Raw genomic sequence first — 25,160 nt, 5'->3', positions numbered from 1 at the left:
TAGGACAGAATGTTCTGGCACATTTTTAGGAAGGGTCATGTATACATGTGTTCACTCAGTCTCCATCCCTCTACAACACAATGTCTACTATATTGACAGACTCTCTAAAAAGTCTTAAAAAGTTGCCAAAGTTGGACACCCCTGCTCTAAGTGTTACTCTAAGTCATCTCTAAAGCTACCAATAAAGGAAAATCTTAGTAGCTCAAGGATGAAATTACGGGTCCTTGGTGCCTTCTGAGCTTTTTTTTTTTTTTTTTAATTTGATTTATATGCCGCCCTTCTCCGGAGACTCAGGGCGGCTTACAATGCATTAAGCAATAGCCTTCATACTTTTGTATATTTATACAAAGTCAGCTTATTGCCCCCATAATCTGGGTCCTCATTTTACCTACCTTAGAAAGGATGGAAGGCTGAGTCAACCTTGAGCCTGGTGAGATTTGAACTTGCAGTAATTGCAGGCAGCAGATGTAAGTGGATGTTAATTAGTCTGCTGAGCCACCAGGGCTCATTTCATTACCCAAACTAGATAACGTCACCAGTGTTACCAGTGTTAGTCTGTCTATCATTTTCAATCTTCTCGTGTAGTATTATTCAAGGGGGAATGTGGAATTAATTTCTATAATTAAAAAATGCATGCTACATTATTTTTAGAGATAGTAGAATGTCAGGAGTATATAATAATGCATTGAAAAACAGTATATGTTAATTACTATTAACTGGATTTCTGAGAAAATGCACCAAAAAATTTCATACTTAAGACGAACAATTTCAAAACTTAAGTGCTACACAGAGGCATGAGAGAAGGGCATGACAAAATAAGTGTCGTGCCAGTTCTTTTTGCATGTGTGTCATGATATCACATACATTACATGTACAAAAGGGGCAGAGTTTCTGAGGTAATTTCATAATTTTGACTAAAGCATTATTAACTCTGAATGCATCTGATGCTATATGTTTGATTTCATAATATAATGCATGTGTACATCAATGCTATTAAAAAAACTAAAGTTGCAATTCAAAAACAAGTTATCACTGCATTTTATGAATCAATGTATGAATTAATTTCACTGATTTTCCAGGCAAAAAACCAAAATATCATAATTAAGTTTTCTGTTTCCAAAAGTAATACTGCCCCGCATAAATAATACTGTCAGTTTTAATACCAAAGACATTTAAAGTCTTTTAAATTTTCTGAATATATCCTTTGTTTAAATAGCTGGATTTTAGAATTAGCATGTAACTTGGGGTCTGTTTTTTCATTGAATAACCAATCTGCATTTCATAATAACTTGTTTCAAAATATATTTAGTAACATTATAATAATATATGAAGAAGCATGGATTCTAACCACTTTGTCCTCCTTTGGGAAAGCATCCACGGAAGCAGAGAAAGAAGAAATATATAAAGAAAAGAGGGGGGGAAGAGGAGGAAAACATTAATAGGCAGATATGAATAAAGCAATTCCAATGTTTCTACAAAAGCAAAATTTACTGAAAACGAAATACATTTTAAATGAAAATATCTACAGTTTCTTTTCACAGAAAGTATTTTTTCCACAAATACCTTGAAGACTTTTTAGCAGAAATGAAAACAGTTGCAAGCAGAATTGATACATCTGGATTTAGCATGTCAATTTTAATAGCCTCCCAAGGATTCAAAAAGCCATGTCATATGTAAAATACAATTTTTAAGAGTTTTCCCTTTATAATCCCTGGCCCTGCATATAATTCCTGAAAATTGGGAAAGTTGTAGAACTGAATGTCAGGAAAGTCTGAAACAAGATTTTGCATAGAGGAAGAAGAACTGGTAGTTATTCCAGACAAGCATCAAAGTGACTTTAACTTTGGGTTATACAATGTTTCTGGAACCATAAACTAAGATTTAAGAGCCTAGCATATCATGCTGTTTTTGAAATGCCTTCAGGACCACAAGAAGAGGACACACCCGGCACAGAACTGTTATTAGTATAATTTATCCTTTAATCTCCACCCTAAGTGCAACATTTGTAAATTGCCAATTATTCTGCAGCAGCCCTGAGGAACATTTTGAGTATTCTATCCTGATATCAGGGTAGGACTTTTTTATTCATAATAGCTAAGGTAGATATTCTGCTTTCCTATTCCACAAAGTTGGTAAAATTAATAGCACTCTTCCCAAACTTGTTTCCACACAAATCCCAGCCAGATGGCCAATTCATCTGATGGGGATCAGGATACAGAAGGCTGATCAAGAGAGTCAAGTTGTAAACCAGTTTAAGATCATATCAAAGTCAGCAACTGCAATAAATGCCTTTGATGGTGCTGTAATTTGGAAATATTTTTCTGGCACAGATTAAAAAATTTAACCATCAAGAGCATTCTAAATTCACTTCTAAAAATTTGTCCTTGTTTTAATATGTTCACTTTTAGGAATATTCCATTTTATGAGCATATCCATATATTTTTATCAGTACAGAAAGAGATTGTTTTCAACAATCTCTAGTTGTTGAAAACATTCTAGAAATCCTTCCTACTTAGGAAACATTCTTCTTTTGTATTAACAAGGATGTCCTTCAATTTACACGAGAAAGACCTCATGTGGCCCAATATTGGGTGAATGTCATTCAGTTTTAATCCTATATATTTAACATATTTTAAACACGCTATATTTTTGCAACCTACTTAATGCCTATTTTACTTGCTCGGTGTTGAATGTTGTATGTCTACAGTTTGTAGATGCTTCTGACACAAAGAAGATATCTCATTAGCTTAGAGCCACACCTTTTCTGACCAAGTTGCTTAATATCATAGACATGCCATAACTGAGTGAAAGAAGGAGATAAAACATTGAGCAGCTGAGGAAAGTTTATAGTTATGGATATTCATAACTTTCTGAAAGGGTAGCATGGTCCTGTGTACTTATTAAACCACTGTACCTTTAAACAGTCATTGAGCAAACTTCCCTGTGCAAAACACACCTAGCAACAAAATGAGTCAGCAAGGTGAAAGCACATATAATAAAACAAATTATAAATTATACACAAAACACATATAATAAAACAAAGTATAAATTATAAACAAAAACAAGCACAAATAATAAAAAAACAAGATATAGTAAAAATGTTGCTGTATTCCCTCTACTCTGCATTTTCAACCTGTTATACTCATGTAAAATTCAATTCACCATGATTAGAAACCTCATAAAATCTCTTTCCTCATGACCCAGAGTGTATGGTGCACTGTGGTATACTTCGAAACAGACTACACGATAGACTATTAATCTCAGAAATTAAGGTGTTACTCTGTCTACATAAGTGGTGTTGAACAAGGAGCATTCGAACAGTTTAAGGATAATTCTAGCATGATTTGTTCATTTCAGTGTAATTCGCACCACATTGGATTAGTGTGAAAAGCTGTTTCGTGTAATAATTTAATAGAAATAAAGTTCCTAAACCTTTAATTTAAACAGAAAAATAAAGTATAATTATCCAAAAAATCATTTTTACATTGTGATCTAGAGCAGTTTTTTCAAAACTGGGCCTCCCATGGACCTGTGGGATTCTATGAGACGGAGTTCCATGAGGGACTAATGGTGAAAAAAGAAAAGACTAAAAGTTCACTCAAATGCAATCAGGGTTTATTTTTAATCACTAGAGCTTTGTCTCCTGATTGAGGGTCCAGAAATTTATTATTGTGATTGGCTACACAGTCAGCCAGATGATTATATTGGATTTGGCATTTTTAGCCATGTATCAAATGCTTATATTTGGTGTTAGAAGTATCATTGAAGGATATAAACTATTCCAAGTAAAGCTGCCTTTTGCAATTGACTTATTTTGATAATGCCAATTACATTCAAAAACTTGTGCCACTTGGTTTGGAATTGTGCCTATTACTATTACTAATACTATTACTAATTTTATTTTATTTGCCACAATTTTTCTACTTCCATTTTCAGGTCCTTTATGTTACTTTCTCTAGTTTTTCTCTTCCCTTCTACTTTCTCTGGGTACTGTGATATCCTGACTTTTTTTGTCTTTCTTATTAACAATGGTTAAGTCTGGGATGTTATATGGCAGGGTATTGTCTGTTTGAATTCTAAAATACCAGAGCACTTTGCTGCTTCATTTTCAATTACTTCTCTATTTTGTAGTCCTTTTTTGTATTCTTATTTCTTTTGTATCAGAAATGCAAACTCACTCCAGAACACTAAGTGTGAAATGTTAAACAATGACTCAATATTTATTGGCTAAATTAAATGAATTATCTCCACTGAACATGTAGATTTGCAGCATTGACTGATATTGTTAAAAATATGCAAATAAGTGTCACTGAAATGTAGATATGCAGCATTGTTAAAAATATGGAAATATGTTAAAAATTGATCAATATGCAGATATGAAGCATTGATTGATATTGTTAAAAATATCTCATCAGGTTTGTGCTTTTGTTTGCTAAACAATGAATTACAAAAGAATTGTAATTGTAATACAAAAAGATGAAGCATCAGTAAGTATGTAGATTTGCTGAAGTAGAGCCAGACATTCTGGAAAGTTAAGTTAAACAGCCCTAGAAAATATAATTAAGAGCAAAGCTGGAGCTGATGAAATACCAGCCAAACTATTAAAATCTTGCACAACGATGCAATTAAAGTATTACTTGTAGTTTATATGCAGGTATACAAAGCATCTAAATTTACAGTATATTATAGTGAGACAAGTTCTTTTGCCATTGTTAGGTGGAAAGCACCAGCATATGATAAACATTTTTGTTTCTCTTTCTGTATTTCTTCTTTGCTTGCTCTATAATTAAATTGACCAAAGAGGAAAAACACAGCGGGATCTGTGTGGATTAAAAAGAGGTGTCTCCATACACACAAAGACTATGTCATATCCAATTGCAGCTCTTGAGGTATGTGGCTGTTTCTACCAAATAGTTACATCTAGGAAGAAATACAGGTCCCGAGAAGTAACTGGAGGAAATATTTTCCCATTAAACACAGTGTATGAAATTTAGTGTAGAAATTGTTTATAGACAGTAATAAGGCACTGTAGTGAAACAATAAAGAAAAAGCTCCAGCATGCATGAATCAAAACCTACAAAATATTTAGAAAAATAAAAGTAAAGCCATCAACAGATGAAAAAAAAACATTTTAACTTGTCCTTTGCAAAATTTTAGCATGAATGAGGCATTTAAGCTTACAAAAGGGGGGTGCTTGCCTTAACCATCCCCACTCATGTTTACTCTTACCTTTTATTTTTACATTTTTCAATGTTAATAGACTATTTCTTTAGATATTGTTGCTCAAGCAGCAGCCCCAGCCCTGTGGAGCCCCCTTTCCCAAGATCCTGCCAATCTTCCAAAAGACTTTAAAAAGCTATCTTCCTTTCCAAATATTGGAATCAGGTGAGACTGGAGTCCAGTAGTTGTAAGTATTGGGGAACGGTGCTTTATGGCATTGGTAACTGTTATAGAGATGTTTGGTTTAACTGTTTCTTTTTTCTTCTTATCACTGTTGCTGTGGGATGCCCAGACTTATGTCTATAAATGGGAGGCCACAGAAGTATAATAAATGAATAAAACAAAACAAAACAAAATAAAGACAAGTTCAGAGAAACAACACCTCATCCATGTTTAATTCCTCAACAAGATTCCTAACTCATTTATAAGAAATTGACTTCCCATCCTGTCATACCCACCCCTCCAAAATACAGAGTGAGGAGTTCTAAAAACAAACATAGAGCATGGGCAAATAAAAGGAAATACAAGAGGTTGAGGGGGAGGAGTAGAAAAGAGACAGAAAGGTAGAAAATCATGTAACAAATCAGTAGCAGAAGTCAGCATAAGTAGATTGAACTAGTCAGTCATGATTCATTAGACACAACTGAAAACTTACATTGTTTGATCGTAGAGAAACACGGCCTCCGCATCTGGCACAAAACTTTGTCCGGCAGTAAGAGCATAAATGGCCACAACCATCAGCAAACTTAGTTTTGTGACAGATCCCACACGTGGGTGCATCATCTTTGTGTTCTCCTTGATAACGGCGGGATTCCTCACCTATTTTTCGTACTTGCTCTTTGTAACTTTCAAATTGTTGGTGTAATCTTCTGTAAAGAAAGCAAAACTCTTATTGCAAGGGCATCGAGGCAAACTCACTCATTAAATGATTTGCTCTGAGACAGTTGCATGTACCAAACGTAACTATTATTCAAGTGCCAAATTGATCTTAAAAATAAATGTAATATCTATAAATGGAATTTATGGAACTATCTGCTTCACTTTTATATTCTGTTAAGGAAGCTATTTAAGCAATCAAAAACGCAATGCATATTTATGGGTTTGAGAGTAGCACGAAGAGCTTTTGTTAAAATATCTTAATATTGACTCCTGTTTTTCTGCCATACATATAATCTCAGAGTTATAAGCAAATTTCAGCACAAAAAGGGTAGCAAGGAAAGTATTCAATATGGAAGAAACTTTTCTTGACTTTGTACATTCACTAAAACATTTCAAATTGTTTCCTTCACTGTGGAATAAGAGAGTCAGAATTATCCCTTTACCATCATTTTGCTCATGGCATTTTCATTATGAAAGATGTCATGCAAGCAATAATAAACTTAAGCATAAAATGTAGACAACAAGATTTGGCTTAATTCCTTAATGCTTATTCTCATTACTGTATGTATTTTCCTTAAAGACTAGTACATCTGAGGTACAGTTCTACTAGCCTCTATTGCAAAAACTGAAAGACAATTATCTTGAATCCATATTTAAAGAGTTCAGTGAGATTCAACTCCTTATATAACTTATGAACCAAATAAAACAGTATGTTGCAGCAGAAACCCAGAAAGGAGAAGATTCAATTTGATTTTCAATAGCAGAGGAATTTGGAGTGTGATCATCACAGAATTTTTGTAACATTTAAAAATTCTGTTTGAATCTGCCATTATTCTTACAGGGGACGTATTAAGAAAAAGAATACAAACATTTATTTCCCCAAACATCATTGTTCTAGTTCATTTAGATAGACACATGATTGTGTTAAAGTAAACAATAAATAAATAAAAATAAGGACTGTCAACAGGACATTTTCTGCAAGACACAGAACTGTAATGTGTAGCTCGCCATATATGTGATGGTTCTTTTCTCTGCCTGAGAATCTAGAATAAGAAAATATCAAAAATCCTACGACCACAGAACTTTACTACTGGTGGCAGATGTCCAGTTTCATTTAAGCATGAGGATTAAATCCAAGCACAGGGTTTTTTTGTGTGAAAGTAAACAGTGCTTGCATTTTCTTTTCAACCTTTTTTCTTTGTCCTTTCAGTTCAATTTAAAAAACATAACTGTTGTGTTCACATTTACATGATAATGATCAGAAGAAACTCTTTCAAGACATAAATCAGAGAGGCGCCTTCTGGAATGGAGACAATCCCGTTAACATTATGTAGGATAGCAAAGAAGTAAGGCTTATGTCTAATATATTCACTACCTTCCATTCTATCACATGCCCAGCAGATGGCTCCAGAGACTACCATTTCTTCTAGTGTCCGAGATTTCAAAACTGTGCCTCTACTTTTGGGATATTGTAATAATGTTACCATGTAAAACCCTTCTTATACCAAAAATAAACTATCAGCTGTGCAGATAGGAATCAATTAATGTGTTTTAAAACCCGCACTAACTTCAAGTGGTCAGTATGGTTCTCAGTGCTTTGAAAGTGACTAGTATCCAGCTTCTATTCACAATAAATTATTCAGCGCTTGTCTCTTGACCAAGAAACTCTAGTTTTACAAGCAAACCTCAAGATTTAGAACTTTATTTTTGGACTCATGTACACAAGAGAAAATGCATTTTTTTCTTATTTCCAATTTAACATCAGATACATTTCAATAAACCTTATTATATATAAGCTCAGTTTTCATCTAGAAATTATCGTATTTTATTATTCTTCAGAAAATCATCAAAACAAACTGCTGTAATAGGATGAAGCTAACTTGAATCCAGCAATTACACACTCTTGAATGGCCAGTTACCACCTCTGGTCTAACCTACTGCATCAAGTTCTAAGGATAAAATAGGAAAGAGAACCCTGTGCATTCCCCAGTGAATGTTTTTGAAGGAAAAGGATGAAAATGAAATAAACGGTTGCATGAAATTTTTATGAGATCTGTGTTCAGTTCTGTGTAAAAAAAATTTCAAACCCTGCCTGTGGAATGAATTTAAAGGTTCTGTGCTGTTCTTTGCCTTTTTCAGGCATCGTATTAAACCATAACTGAGTTTGATTTTTGTTTAGCATATTATGTAAATGCAATTGCTCTGGCTTACAAAGCATGCCTTAACCCAGTAATGGCAAATCTTTTCGGCACCGAGTGCCAAAAAGGGAGGGCGTGTGCGCTTGTCTGGGCTGCAACCCGGAAGAGGAGTTACCCAGGGCGCATACGTGCACCTGAAAATGAATTTCCAATTTCTGGTGCACACATGCGTGCCAGCCAGCTAGTCTTCCGGGTTTCTGGCACGCATGCATGCGCGATGATCAGCTGGCTGGTGTGTATGCTCATGCAGGAAAAGGGAAGACCAGCTCTTCCAATTTCTGGCACTGCCGCACACACGAAGACCAGCTGATCGTCACATGCACACGCGCGCCAGAAACCCAGAAGAGGAACGGGCGATGCCGCGCATGCAGGTGACATTGCTCGACACATGCCATAGGTTAGCCATCATGGCCTTAACCAATGTATTGGACTAACCAAGCCAGTTTACTCAAGAAGCCACAGTTCACACAAACCATACTTAATCTGATATGAAAAACCTTTATTAAACTGTGGCTAGAAATGCAAGTAGAAAGAACTTGCGGCAGCCTTGAATTTCTCTTTGCCTCTCTCCCATAGTTATGAAACCAACTAGGGATTCTGTTCCATTATCATAAAGGATTCTGAGCTAGGAAAAAGGACAAAAAAATGAACTAGACCTCCAAATACAGTATACACAAGATCACGGCTACCTTAACCTTTAGCTTTCTTGATTTCAACACAAGAGCACCCAGGAAGCAGACATTCATAGAGCTTCCTCCCTGCTTTCTTACCATTCCTCTACATTTTAACCCTTCCCTCTTTGCATACAGGATTTTGGAGCAAGCAGAACTCTCCAAATTCCACAAGCATAACAATCAAAGCATAATATGTAAGCATTTCATGAGGTTTTTTTAAGTTAACTGATGCTCTATATTTTATCCACCTCAAAAGCTGCAAAATAAACATCTAATGAAACATTTAGAGACTTCAAAATCTTGGAAACTAAAAAAGAACAACTGGCTGCTTATGAGTCAGTAATTTTTGACAGCTATAGTACAGGAAGCTGAATACACAAGCTTCCCACTATTTCCCCCAAAAGATCTCAGACACCTGTTCAACCAGGAAGCTGTTTTCAAGCCAGTAGGAACTATTATCAAGTATTATTTTTACATCTTAACACATTTATATATCAAGTGAGCCACTAATGAAAGTTTCATGTATTGCTGGTTTTTTTTCCCCTCCATAAGAGACTATTCTTGTTTATTGCTAAGGGCAATCAAGCATTTTAAGAATACTGCACTCCTAAATTCACTAAGACACGTTCATTTTTTTTCCTTCCTCTTTTCCACAATAAACAAACTGAATTTGATTAAAATATCTGGTGACAAGAGCATTACATTAATGAGTAACTAATAACTACTCCTAGAAAGCTAAGGTATGAAAAAAATAGTGTTGGGGGGTTATTTATTTTTTTCTCCTCTGCAGTAAATCCCTTTTTTGCTAACACCACTAGAGAAGGCAACTTTGGCATTTGCAGGACCAATTCCTCCTCATATTGTAGTTGTTTGCCAGAATTTGTAAGAAGTAGGTCTAGCCTGAGGAACCAGTTACTCGTGGATAATTTTAGAAAGTGAAGCTTAGATTAAGGAGCCCAACCAGGGATGCACAGATAAGAAGTTTGTCCTTGTTAAGATATTTATATTTACTGGCTGAAGCACTGTGCACTGAGCCAAAATGCACAGTTGTGGTTGATTGGTTGAAGAGTGCTGACTCCTGCATGAGGAAATCTGTGCTGTGATTGGTTGCTGTGGGTGTGAAGAGAGAGTTTCCCTTTTCCCCCATCATTTTCTTCTGTCTGCCCTGTGATTTACCTGATGATTTAGCTCATGATGTTCCTGTTTGCCTGACTATCTTGTTTGATGTATATATAGATGTAAAATATATTTATTTATATAAAACTTGAAGTTTGTGTCAGTGTTTCTGACTTCATTTGGACATCGGCTGCGCAATTCCCCAACAATCCTTAACCACAAAAGCTTGGTGGATGGGTTTGAACCAGTCATCCAGCCTAGCTCACAGGACTGTTGTAGTGAGGGGGAGGGAAATCAAAAAAGGAAGTGCTAGGGATGATGCTTCAAAATGAAAGGAAGGCTATATCTCTAAGAAACAGGCTCTGACTCAACCCCTCCAAGACCGAGTGGCTGTGGCTTCCGGCGTCCCGATATAGCCAGCTGACGCCATCGCTGGCTATTGGGGGCGAATCACTCGCCCCCACGGAGAGGGCTCGTAACTTGGGCGTCCTCCTGGACGCACGGCTGTCTTTAGAAGATCATTTGACGGCCGTGGCCAGGGGGGCTTTTTATCAGGTTCGCCTGATACGCCAGTTACGCCCCTTTCTAGATCGGGACTCCCTATGCACAGTCACTCAAGCACTCGTCACTTCCCGCCTGGACTACTGCAACGCTCTCTACATGGGGCTCCCCCTGGGGTGCACCCGGAGGCTCCAGCTGGTCCAGAACGCGGCCGTGTGGGGGATTATGGGGACGACGAGGCGCTCCCATGTGACACCTCTCCTGCGCGAGCTGCACTGGCTCCCAGTGGTCTTCCGGGTGCGCTTCAAGGTGTTGGTGACCACCTTTAAAGCGCTCCATGGCTTAGGGCCGGGGTATTTACGAGACCGCCTTCTGCCACCAATAACCTCCCACCGGCCAGTACGCTCTCACAGAGTGGGCCTCCTCAGGATGCCGTCCGCCAGACAGTCGGCTGGTGACCCCCAGGGGGAGAGCCTTCTCTGTGGCGGCGCCCACCCTCTGGAACAACCTCCCCCCAGAGATACGTACAATAACAGACCTCCGGATTTTTCGTCGGGCCCTGAAAACCTATTTATTTCAACTAGCTGGGCTGGCTTGAATTAAATTTTAAATTGATTTTAAATTGGGTTGTTTTAATTTACGGCCAAAATATTTAATTATTTTAAACTGCTTTTAAATTTTGTATGTTCTGTTTTTTACTTTGGCTGTTCACCGCCCTGAGTCCTATTGGAGAAGGGTGGTATAGAAATAGAAACAAACAAACAAACAAACAAACAAACAAAATCACACTTTTATATGCAGCCACCTCTTTCAACAGTTTATCCTTGCAACAGACCCAAATAGTACACATTACCTTTCAACTAGCATTTGCACTTTGACATTTATCCATCGATGCCTATCTCTACTAAACAAATTCACTATTTACTCTAGTTTTTCACCATTTATTTATAACATTTGATTATTCACAAAGTTGTCCCTGTCAAACACAACTGTATTAATTTTTAGATCCATACCCATCATTGCATCACAGAATTTACCTAATATTTGCCATTTATCATCCAGATTCTTTACAAACTGCACACCATGTACAAACATCTCTCAATTGGCAGAATAATCCCTTAACGATTTGTGCATAAATACATTAAACAATAAAGGAGAAATTACACATTGCTATTTACCTCCCTGTCAATGCTGAAGCACCTGGTTTATTTTCCTAAAAATGGGGGGGGGGAGGAAGAAATCAAATAAATAAATAATAGTTAGATTTCAACTTCATGTTTATACAAAATATTGTATAATTCAAGCCTATTCATTTTATCTTGGAAAGAAATAAAATATTGTTTCTTTCTTATTTCACATATTTTTCCATGACCTGCTAAAAAAAGCAAAAATCTGGTTTGCAGGCTCCCTGGGCTGCAAAATGCCACACTGAACCTCCTACGTTTGGCTCCTTGTAATATCTTGCAACCTTTCATTCAAGATTTTGCCTACCACATTCCAAGGCACACATAAAAATTATACAACATTTCATTCAATCTTTCTACCTTTCCCTTTGTAATGGGAAATAATACCATTATTTCAATCATCAGGCACGGATACAAACTTTACACATGTTAAACAACCTATGCAATCACACCACCAACAATCTGCATCCATATTTTAATAATTTTCCAATTATAGAATCTGCAGACATACCATTTTTTAACATTCTCGCAATGATCAGAAATTCCTTTCCATCAATCTTTTTAGACACTACCATTTATAGTAGTCATTTCAATTCCACTCCTTGACATATTACTATCATTCCCATATAAATCTCAAAAATACTCCTTAAAGCCATTCCTGCATCTCAGTTTCATCTCAAATCTCTTCATCACTTTCATTTTTAGTGCTATTTATTCTGTTGTAAGCTCTTTCTTTAGCTCTTTTACGTACTTCCAAAACAATATTTTATTAGCATTAAAATGATTCTGCATATTCTTTCTTTTAATCTTAGCTATCTCCTGCTCTCTATCTGGCTATATTTTTGCAGCTACTTTTTCCACTCCTTTCACATTTATGGCATCTTTCCCTCATTATTTTTTTGCAACAATCATCCTCTTATATGCATTTTTCCTCATCCACAGCCAAGTCTTTATTTCAAGAAGCATTTTTATACTTCCTCCAGTGTAGCACTACAATTCCCAGGAGACATTGTGGCAGACAGGAATAAGAATGTCTTAGGAGACAGGGGAGAGACAAAATGGAGACTTGGGAAATTACCATGTTTAAAACTGTTATGTAAGAAAATGTTTTAAGCTACTGCTTCCTCTGGAATTGGTAATGAAAATCCTTCTAAGAAAGAACTCCAAAAATTGGCAGTGAACTTTTATCACATCAGCATAGCTCACTCCAATATTGAGGCTTCCCAGCCTCAGAGATGAATACAGAATGGGCATTTTTACACTCAATGAAATTACTATCAAGTTGGACAAAAAAAAAGCCACATGCTATTCAAAAGGCTACACTGCTGTTCTTTTCACAAACAGAAGCTGCTTGAATATTTCACCGCATGCACAAATTAAATAGTTTATATTCAATCCAGGGGTTTAAATTCATCATGCAATGCAACCACCTAATATATCTATACATTCATATGGCAAAAATTAGGTAATTAGATAAATCATCTGAATATGAAAATTTAGATTTGAGATCAAATGGTGAGAAAAAGTACTCTCAAAATATTTTGTGATTAACTCCAGCAAGAAGATATAACCTTGGAGGAAACAACCACAACTAGTGCAGAACCCGAAGTTCTGCAAAGACTCTCCTAGCCACAATTGCCACCTGCTCTTCAAGTTGCGAGTCCAAGAAAACCCTCAAGTTGTGGACCGGATCTGCCTGGGGTAGTGCCACCCCATCCAGAGACAGATATGACAAAGTCCTAGTCTTGGGGTTCCATGTACTCAAAACCATTCAATCTTTCCAGGGTTCAAAGCCTGGCATCCCCCATCCGGGCCCTCACAGTCCCTAGGCACCACAAGAGGACAGCCACAGCATCACTTGGGTCACCAGGAATGGAAATATAGAGTTGCGTATTGTCAGTGTACTACAAATACTTCAACCCATGGTGACAGATAATCTCAAAAACTATGCAAGGTCTTCTTGGATTGACTATATGGATATTGATGTTATGTGGCAACTCTCGAAAAGTTATGTGATAGACTAATGGGAATTTTAAGAGATTCCCTAAAAGATAACTGAACTATACAAAAGCATGTTTTGAACTGGTTCTATATATTAGGATATGTTGTCCCAGTTGAAAGAATTAAACCTGACCCAATGAAGACTATTCCGAAGATCTTAGTTATTGAGAATCTGGATTTGCTGGATTCTTTTTTAGTTATCTGTGGCTATCAAATAATGATTATTATCATTTGTGCCATTGATGAACGACAAACAACTCATGCATATAAGCATATGAAAGAATTATTTTGACATCTGCATTCAGCATCTCATTTGGAATTTGCAGTCATGATTTGGTTATTCGATATTCCTGGAAAATTTCTGTAACTTATTCTTTATTGTATCTTCCATTTAGCTGAATTAGGATCAAATTCATTACTGAAAGAGTGTGTTTTAAATTTGTTGGTTATCTATGCTGAATTATGTGGTAGTATCATTAACAAAACTCTTAACCTGTTTCTCAGCATGAAACTTAATTCTCAAGATTCTGAATCCAACAGATATTCACAAATGATCCCTTCTTTTCTGTGACCATTTAAATATATTGCTGGTACACTTTTTATGCATGATGACTTCTTGTTACAGAGTGAGAGGGTTGTTATGAATTTAAAGTGAGCAAATTCGATAAAATCAGTTTATGTGTACCAAACAAGTTTTATATGCTAAGTTTTACTGGCCAAAGATGGATTCAGATGTGGAATAGTTTATCAAAAGCTGTGTTCTTTTTCCAACTCAAACTCAATATTTGCTTGATAATCAGCTATTATGCTCTTTTCTACTACTATCTCATCCTTGTCAGAGTTGGCCCCATGTGTATAAATTGATGCTTCTTCTTCTTCCTGGAGCCAGTTTCATTGCCACATATTTCAGCTGATGTCATTGTCAATGCATTGCATATGAGCCATGGTGGCACAGTGGTTAGACTGCAGTACTGTAAGCTACTTCTGCTGCCTGCTGGCTGTCTGCAATTTGGCAGTTCAAATTTCACCAGGCTCAAGGTTGACTCAGCTTTCCATTCTTCCAAGGTTGGTAAAATGAGGACCCAGATTGTTGGGGGCAATATGCTGACTCTGTAAACTGCTTAGAGAAGGCTGTAAAGCACTGTAAAGCAGCATATAAATCTAAGTGCTATTGCAATTGCAAGGGATTTGTGTTCATTTAGAATCTGCTAAGGAAGTGTTCATGATAATGTCCAACAATTGTATCTTGTTTCAACTTTATTTTCAGTTTTGTGGTATTCAATATATTTATGCCTCCCTTTACTAATCCAACAATAACAGAAATAAGTGCAGTTTGAAAAAGAAAATATGCAGGCTGCACACTGTAAAGGGAGGAAATGAAAAACAAAAACAAAAAACAGAATTACCTAAGACTTCAATGGCATATTGTTCTACTCTGCTCATGGCTTCAAAGAAGACACCTGCAATTGCTTCTTTCTCAAGACATTTATATGAAGCTTCCTGACACTGTTCTGAAATGACTGTTAGTGATGCATCTGTTGTAGACTATCATCAGAAACACCAGAAACAAGTAAAATATTATGCTGATGCTGCACATATAGTTGTATTTACTCTAAGCTAGCTAAAGAAACACAACTTTTTCTAAACAGATTCATACCAATTACCCTTCTCATTCATTTTTTGTCTTTTGATGGCCCAATCACTTTTTTTTTTTTTTGCTCTCTCATTTTATTCCTACCCATCCATTCTTGTCACTCAGTAGAATAATGTTTTCCTCTGGACTGCATTAATTTAGAATGTTGCACATTTGTTTTCTAAAAACTCAATTCTTATCATTATTCATTGGAGCAAAACAGTCCATTATCAGCTTCTGAATTCCTACCTCCACATGCATCTACATCAATCTAGATGACATAAATTCATAATTTAAGAAATTATTTTAACTGTTTCATTCCTAACTGAATCTCCCATTTTATTTCCATTCATATATTCATTAGCTCCGGATCAGACTTTCTTCATTCAGATCTGTAGCACCTTGCTATTTTTTCTTAGTTTCATAGGAATACAGCATTTCCGTTGCTTTTATTTCACTCATAAATTAATGTTCTTTCCCTTTTACTCCTGTTAAATTCCAAGTTACAATTTTTCACATATAGTTGTTATCATTAAATGGGCTCATACATTGACCTCATATACACTGACTTCATTATAGCTTGGGACAATCAAGGTTTCTATTTTTCCATAATATTAGGAAGAGTTCTTGCTTAATACTGAACAAGCATTTACAATTTAATATTGATGAAAAGCTCTTTCAACTGACCAAAATGATTGCATATATAGGTTGCTCCCTTGCTGTTGCTGCTGTAATAAAAAAAATGCAATTTCACTTCTGAGATGTGTACAGATAAACTGGGATAAACGATAAGATTTACAAGACCACCTCCCTGCCTGTCCAGCTTCTTGTAAAAATCTGCCTATGTTTATCTTTAATACTGATCGTCCTCAATTTACAACCACAATTGAGTCCAAAACTTCTATTGCTAAGCGAGACAGCTGTTAAGTGAGTTTTGCCCTATTTTACGACCTTTCCTGCTGCAGTTGTTAAGTGAATCACTGTAATTATTAATTAGTAAAATGTTTGTTAAAGTGAATCTGGCTTTTCCAATGAATCTGATTGTCAGCATGTCACCAAAGGTGATCAAATGGCCCTAGGATACTGCAACTGTCATAAATATGAATAAATTGCCAAGCATCCAAATTTTGATTGTGTGATCATGGGGATGCTGCAACAGTTGTAAATATGAAAAACAAAATGGTCACTAAACAAATGATTATAAGTTGAGGACTACCTGTATTAGAAAAAGGGCTTGTCTTTTTGGCTGAATACTATCAGACAAATATATGGAACCAAAAGGTGTGACGTTTGCAAAAGGCTACAGGATGAATGCAGTGAACAAGTAGAAAAATAATGTAGATTTAACGTTTATTATATCTATAGAAGTATTTACATATGTTTATGACCTGTACGTACAACAATATACAGACAAGTGCCACCTATATATTATTTGAATGAATGACACTTAACCCATCCTCGAACCAGCTTGAAGTGGGAATCCTGCTACCTATAGTCTTTAGTGTCCAGTAGAATTGACACAAGGAAAACCGGTTGACTGGTTTAAAAAAGGAAATCCCAAGGTATCGCATTCCTCAAAATAGCCAACAGATTTTATAAAAATATGACCCAATAAAATATGCTTCACTTGAAAATCTGAGAAACGTATTGCTCTCATTTAGATCTGGAAATGATAGGATAATAAAAATAATGAGGAAAGCTAAAAACCTTGTTTTCTGTTTTTTAGACATTAAATCAACCACAGTGTCTAGAAATGTTGCACAATTTTGCACTGTTATTGTTGCAATTTGTCTTAGAATGATATAATCATTGCATTGTATAGTTTTATGTTCTTGAAATATACTGTGTAGTAATATACTGTACTGGCGGCCCACGGGCTGGATGCGTCACACACAGGCCACGCCCACCACAGCTTCATGAAGAGGAAAAACAGCACAAAAGTCACATGATGGCAACGTGACGTCCATGGTGTAGAAGATTTTATGTATACTTCATCTTTTATCATTTTATCTAGGGTTAAGTCTTTCTTACTTTAATCTTTCAAAAGCCACTCTCAGCATTTTAGTAACCTAGAAATATCTTACTTAAACAGTTAAATAATTCTGCAATTTTATTTCATTTAAGTATTATTTTTCATTTCATTTTTCATTTCATTTCATTTTCATTTTATTTGATTTATATACCGCCCTACTCCCGAAGGACTCAGGGCGGTGAACAGCCACAGATAAAGCACATAAATACAAAATTTAAAAGCAAAGTAAAACCGAATTAAACAATTTGGCCCAAGACAGATTTAAAACACCCCAATAATTTAAAACAGATTAAAATTTACATTTTAAAAAGGGAAAAAGGGAAAAGATTAGGCCAGGCCAGCCTGATGGAATAAAAAGACCTTAATTTGGTAGCCATTATACATCCTCTTTTGCATTATATTATTTTATTTTCCTCCGAAAGACACCCATTTTAGCAGAAATTTTTAAAAACTTTGATCGTAGGCGCCATCTGGAGACAGTTCTTGTAGCTATCTTTCTTAGCCCTGATACTGCATAGTAGAAAGAAACTTTATGAATGGCATTTATGTTGTTCCAGATGGGCAAATGCAAATTAACTGTAACATCTAGTTTGACTTTTCAAGTAAACCTTTATATAAAGGATCAATATTCATATCAAAAAAGATTATGCCCAAGAGAATATAATAAGCCGCAAGGAGCAGGTTGAAAATCCTTAGAATGTATGCCAAGGCCTCTTGTAACTTTGCTCACGCAAGTAGCATTTTTTTCCCCTGTCTATTTTCATTCTGGGCACTCAAGAAATTGGAGCATCTTATATGAAACAGATGATTCACCGAAGTCAATCCATGGATTTTATGTTTATAAGACTTACCTATTATATTTATTTCAAAGATATATGTCTGCCCATCTCGTGTACCATAATCTTGAGTATTTTACAGAACAACAATCAAACTAGAAAACAAAACAAAACCCCTAGAGACAATACCTCTCCTCCCACCTCCATTTATTCACATTCAGCTACACTGGACTTCTGTCTCCCTCTGCTCCAACACTTGCAGGAAGAGCCAGCTCTTCAAGAGCTTCTAGAAAACCAGAAAGGTATGGGCCTGCTGGATCTCAGGGGGAAAGTATTCCATAGGACAAGACCTGCCATGGAAAAGGTGCTTAAGTCCTTTAAAGGAAGGGCCCTGGAGTGCCTCCACCCTACCTAGTGGAACAAGTAGATACCCTCCAGATGAGGCATTTCACAAATAAGATGGTCCTTTGCCATTCAGGGCTTTAAAGGGGATACAGGAATTACATCCTGAAAGAGACTGGCAGCCAGGGCAGCTCACACAGCGGTAGTGGTACTATGAGCAAATCATGGAATGCTCTGAACTGCACATTCTGGATAAGTTGCAATTTCTGGATGGCCTTGAAGGGCATAGGACATGTTGCAGGAAGTGACCAGAGCATGAGCAACCATGACCAAGATCTTTCAAATCAAGAATAGGAGCAACCGCTGTACAAGATAAATCTATGTGAAGGCTACCTTCAGCATAGTTATTTCTTCCTTGAGCAGAAACTGTGAATCCAGGAGAACCGCTAAATTTCACACCAGCTCTATCTGAAATAGTGGTATTTGTCATAGAGGTAACACTTCACCAGAATCAATGGGACCAAAAACCCAGTGCTACTCTGTCTTGTTAGGGTTAAGTCAAGAGTTGGTTCCTCTCCATCCAGGGTCCTAGAGCCCTCAGGCACTGGGCCAACACTAGGCAGCATATGTACATATATATTTGTTTTACTCACAACAGCAATGTGGAGTTGTGATGGTTGTTTCTTTGGGGGGAGGGAGGTTGTCCATCACATCTGGTGTGAAATCTTGTGGGTACTGTATAAATACCACCATACTACGGTACTGCTTTATAGACTTTGTCATCTCCTTGTTGTTCATCCTGTCTTACCATCTAAAACCTATCATCTGTTAACACACTGCAAGACAAGAATATTTACCTTCTTTGTTAATTATATATATAAAACCACAGTTGCAATGCTCTTTGGAATTTTATGAAATATTCTATCAAGAGAAGTTGCCTTGTATTTTACCAACCATCAAACCTATTTTTGGCTCAACATTCCAGATGGTTTCCTAAGAGCACTTGGGGATTTCTTAGCTATAGATGGGCAGGAATGCAGAATGCCTGGTTGTTCTCTGGCATTCATGGATGCCTGGAGTACTAGATGAGATTGCCCTCAAGCAGCATCTTCAGGACTGGTGCTCCTTGGGTTTCTGAAGAGCTCCAGGGAATAAATGATTTCAGGTGTGCCAAGAACAACAGTGACAAAAACAGAATGAATGAAATTGATTGTGGTTATTGTCAGCCCTACAAAATACACCAGATTAAGACACAGATACCATGTAGGCAGTGGTGGGATTCAAGTAATTTAACAACTGGTTCTCTGCCCTAATGATTTCTTCCAACATCCAGTTTGCCAAACTGCTCAGAAAGTTAACAACCGATTCTCCCAAAGTGGTGCGAACTGGCTGAATCCCACCACTGTATGTAGGTCGAAAACTACTTCTATCAGAATGGCTGCAGTAAGACTCTTGTAAGTAAGAAGGTGCTTCCCCTCCTACTTCTTTATGTGAATTGGGGGCATCTGTCAGGTGTTTTTATAAATTTCTATTCTCATATGGAGTTAAGTCATATTTATCTCTTCATTGTCTTGGCAACAATCTTCCTTCTCTCTGTCAAGGCCATTCTCTATATTCTCTACGGGTATAGTTCAGGATTATTCCATCATGGTAAAATTGGCAACACATGCTTATTTCTTCCTCTTACGGTATTACATATGCAGAGCTGCATCCAGCAGCTTCTTTAATGTTACCTACTTTTGGGTATGATAAATTGCCAGGGCTGCTGGGTCATTTTTGTTAAAATTCTTTAGATATAATTGTGCACACTTGCTCAGTTAGGTCCTCTGGGGTAAGATCTTGCAATATCATCAGGGAATTGTTTCTAATTAATACAGGACATCATTTGTTGCCTTTTGGGGAACAATTTTGAAAAAATGGAGAATATTTGTTGATGTTTGGGAGTTGGCATCTTCCTTCATATTTTTGCATACCTACATGAAATCAGTCAGAGATGTGCTTATCATCAGTATGCTGATGTTGCTCAATTGAACATTACCATCCCGTCAGGCCAGGGATGCTGCCGGGCCTTGACCTAGTACCTAAGTTAAGGACAATGAGTTAAAACAAATTCAAATTAAATTTCTACAGGATGGAGTTTCTATTGTGGGTGATTTAGCTGGTCTAATTCCAATCTCAAAGTTGGCTTCAAATGGTAAGAGGATGTCCCTGGCCTTGAGGTTCTCCTGGATTCATAACTACTGCTTGATTAGGTGGGGCACCAGTTGCAGACCTTTCTGATTCAGGACACTTTTGCTATGGTGACTCATGCACTCATTACCCAGTGTTTAGATTACTCTAACATGCTTAAATTTAGCTGCCCTTGACGAAGACCCAGAAACTGCATCTGTTTCAAAACTGGTAAGAACATCCATACTGCAGCCACTGAACTGATTAGCAATAGGCTTCCTGGTCTAATTTGACCTTTTGGGTTTTAACCTTTAAAGTGTTTACATTTGTAGGATCTTCTCTTCCAACCAGGCTATGTGTTCATTCCAAAATGGGCCTCTCTGGAATCTCCATTAAGGTGAAATGGCTGGAGCCTGGAGATGTATCTTCTTGATGGAAACCTTCCAAGTGTGATATACCTTGTTTCCAACTTTTAACTATTCAGAATTATGTCCTACAGATATCCTTGATTTCATACAGCTTTTGCTCTCAAAATTTTTTGTCTCAAATGTCAAAGGATAAACGCTAGAATTTTCTCAAGACAGAATTCTGTAGGACCTAAGAATTTCAATTTCATATTTCAATCATAATTTTCATGGTTGCAAGTTCTTCACCATCTTTAACCTCGTGAGCAGTCAAGGAATAGCATTACCAACTATGAGCTTTCTACCAGATTCAAGTCAACAACATATTTTCTGGACAGAGAGCTTTAGAGCTTGTATCCCCCAAAATATAATCTGTAAAAAGATGAAACTGAGCAGACAGCTTCAGTTCAATCTCACCTCTGCTATGAACTTCAGCCTCAACTTCTCTTTCAGGAGAATGTTGGTCTACTTTGCAGGATTGTTTTAAGAAATAGAATAGCATATTATATGTAATATATTGAATATTTAAACACTTCCCAGAAGGGTAATTGTGTTCATCTGTTATGGCAAAAATGAAAGAGTCTCTTTGGCATCTTAATAGCTAACAATATCAGGGATAGATTTTCAGATAATGTAGTCCATTTTAGCAGACACACAGTTGGCTGGTCCAGGAAATGTGGAAGCCATGTCAGAGTGCAAACTGACAGCTTTATTCATGCATTATGGGATCTTGGCACCATAAAATCTGAGAACTCCTATTTGGACTTCAAGTATACCCCTAAGTATACAGTCTTCAAAATACTCCATGAATTATTTAAAAAAAGAACTATCACAAACTTATGAACAGTAAAACCTCACCATATAATAACTCATAGGAGTTATTTCAAATCTAGTGTATTTTAAAATGATTGATCCTGCTTTGTATAATGTAGTAAAATCAATATCGTCTCCTTAATGGAACGATTCTCAAGACTGTTTTTAGCAAATTATAAATGAACAGACTAAATAATAGGATTTCAAAAATTAGATTTCCATATGTATGTATTTCAGACATTGGAAGATTAATAATGCAAGTTGTTTGCAATGTTATATTTCTAGAAAAGTGTTTATTTAATACTTTGTTCTAATCTCAAAACTAACACCCCCCAGTATAAAAAACAAATATGTAAGCCCATTAAAAGGTTTTAAAATGCTTGACAGACTTGTTACTGTGAGTGGTGTCACATGCTGTTCAATTGTAGCCCCTTGTACCAGGGACGCACTCTCTCCCCTTATTTCTTTTCTTTTTGCTTTACAAAAAGGAAAGCCAGAGAGCTCACGTATGACAACTGTACCTAACATATAATTTTATTTCTGTTTATCTTCAACGCTGTGTTATAATGTGTTCTTGACTTAGGACCACAACAGGGAGCAGAATTTCTGTCACTAAGAAATGTGGTCATTAAGCAAGTCTTCGTGTGACCATTAAGCAGGTCTTCATGTGATTTTTACTATGCTCATTAAGTGACTCTGGCATCCGCATTGACTTTGCTTGTCAGAAGCCAGATGGGAAAGTCACAAATTGTGATCACATGACCATAGATTGTAAATGCGAGCAGGTTGCTAAGTCTATAAATCATTATCATGTGATTGTGGGGGTAGTACGATATTCATAACTTCAAGGACAGCTCATAAGTGATTTTTTTTCAGTGCCATCGTAACTTTGAATCATCATTATGCAGATGGTCATAAATTGAGGACTATCTGTATATAGAATAAAGGAAAACATGTAGCTGTGATTATACAGAATAAACCATGTAAATTGCTATGTAAGTTTTAACTAACAAAGCATTTTTGTGGAGCTTTTTTCTTAGTTTTGTATTCTAATCCCTGATAACTAAAACCTCATGCATCACAGTTCCAACCTTCAAGTATTTGTTCTGATTTCAGCATGATAAGTGCCTGGTTCTGATAAGGATATGATTTATATTAAACCTTCAAAGAGTCACACAGCAATAGGCATTTGGGAAGACAACGACCAAAGCACACAAATGATACCAATTTTTCTACTTATAGTTTGCAAATACCAAAATAAAGTCAATACCGTAATAAGTTATTGGAAGAAATCATCAATCTTAAAGTATCACGTTACTGCCAGTTCTTCTTGGTGGGAACAAATGGTCCATTGTCTTCAAAAAATTGCCAGCACCTAATGCTTCAAAAAGGGGGTAAACAATCCAATGCCTCATCACTAGAATTTGCACAGACACCTAACATGGTGTCTACTAGGTACCCCAATAACAATATTTAGGAGGGAAGAAATCCAAAACTGGTGATATAAAAACAAGCCCCATAAATATTCAGTGGCATGTCAGGTTGGGTGGATGAGACACAGAAAAAAAGTCAGTGAAAATTTCACATATTGAGACACAATACACAGGCTCAACAATCTGCAGAGGGGATCAGAGTCGGTAGAAAAGGAAAGCCAAGCTTTCTATCACTTTGTTTTAAGACCTTTTTCTTGAAAATTTAAGAAGACTTCAGCTGGGGATTGTGAAATTATAATTCTGAACAGTCCACTAATTTAAGATGTTCCTAACTTTATTTGAATGTGCCTTCTGAATATTCTCTTTGATTACCACAGGCTTAGTCGTATGACTCACGAGGCCAAATGTACAAATTATTACAGTTTGCCAGGTTCTCGAGAATCCTCATTTCTGCAACCCTAGATAAGAAGCAAAGCACAAGACTAGTCCTGATGGATCACGCTATCTGGTTGTAACCTGCTGGGTGTCATGTAATATGTGCTGGTGATCTAATTAAGCACCCGCTTAATGTTTAGTTCAGAATGATAAAGACCATTAAATGTCCCAGATAAGCTCTCTCATAATTGCACACAGTGAAGTATTCCTCAGGATAATTTTGTTAAACAGTGGTTTTATTATTTTAAAACATTTCGGTAATAAAATTGGATTATTTTAGGTATTCTAATTTACAAGTGCAGCTTTATATCTGTTTACTGATATAAAAGCCACATGATTGCTTCATATATTTACATGATCCATATTCACATCGTTTTCTATCATTTTGTTCTTTTCCTTTTCCAAACTATTCCTCAGTTTACACGGGCTCAGATTCTGTTACATGACAAACAATCTGATTTTCTTTATTTCGGAGAGATACAACTCTTAAATTGGAGCTTTTAAAAGTAGTGCCCTTCCATGTCTTATTTGCAGCAAAATCCTACACACATTTTACTCTAAGAAAATTACATTGTGTCTACTTAACCTTTCCACATAGAAAATCCATTTTGAATTGCATGCTAATGTCTATTTTACTTTTTTAATGTATTTATTAGAGATGACAACAGCTGGGGGCCAAAAATTACTCCTGTCAAATCAGAAACCTGGATTCATCTGGTAGTATTTTTACTTCCTTAAAAAAAAAAAAAGCAGACATCAATGTCATATCATAAACAGCTTGTGAAACATCTCAGATAGATGGGTCTGGATTGCAATTCAGTTCTTGTTTGCGTACTTTTTAAGCCATAATTGTTTGTTTGTTTGGTTTAGCTTGGCTCTGCAAGTTGGGCAAAGCCAACCAACTGCAATTTTAATAGATAATGGTTAAGCTCACAAAGCTTAATTTGATGCATGCCTCCAGGCACAGAGTGGCTGATGTCCAAGGCATACAAATAATCCTTAAGGGCACTTGTGTTGAGTCATCAGCACCACAATGTTAGTGTTTATAATTATATATTATTTTGTTATTTTTCTAACTTGCATTATACCACTAAGAGAAATCTCAGGCTCGATTGCCCAAGACCTCACACCATGTGGTCCTGTCCACCATTAAATCATCTTTCCAAACAGCTTCCATGCTTCCAGAGTCTTTCGCCCCACTTGGAATTGAACCAGATTCCAACATTTCCATTCAATTTCTTCTAGCAATTCTAGTAAGCAACCATAGTTAGAAATAGCCCAGAACTGACCAGATCATAAATGAAACTTCTAGGACAGTATTATGCTGTCCTAAGGTGAATATCTGAAGCT

General features: G+C 36.5%; 1 protein-coding gene across 47 annotated transcripts in view; it reads right to left on the bottom strand.

The window, feature by feature from the left end:
• RIMS1 (regulating synaptic membrane exocytosis 1) overlaps positions 1 to 25,160 on the bottom strand; it is a 271,584-nt gene that overhangs the window by 149,501 nt on the left and 96,923 nt on the right. For 40 of the 47 annotated variants that reach the window (XM_087882494.1, XM_087882504.1, XM_060689162.2 and 37 more), the window contains exons 2-3: positions 5,876 to 6,089; positions 1,349 to 1,360 (exon numbers count right to left, since the gene is read on the bottom strand). In XM_087882494.1, coding sequence (XP_087738620.1) covers positions 1,349 to 1,360; positions 5,876 to 6,089 — 226 coding nt within the window. The remainder of the gene's footprint in view (positions 1 to 1,348; positions 1,361 to 5,875; positions 6,090 to 25,160) is intronic. The other 7 variants (XM_087882497.1, XM_087882527.1, XM_087882498.1 and 4 more) reach the window with 3 other exon arrangements.

Source organism: Pantherophis guttatus, chromosome 1 (assembly GCF_059756535.1).
Source record: "Pantherophis guttatus breed Tessera chromosome 1, ASM5975653v1, whole genome shotgun sequence".
In the NCBI taxonomy this organism is placed as follows: Eukaryota; Metazoa; Chordata; class Lepidosauria; order Squamata; family Colubridae; genus Pantherophis; species Pantherophis guttatus.
This window is presented reverse-complemented; position numbering and strand designations above follow the sequence as displayed.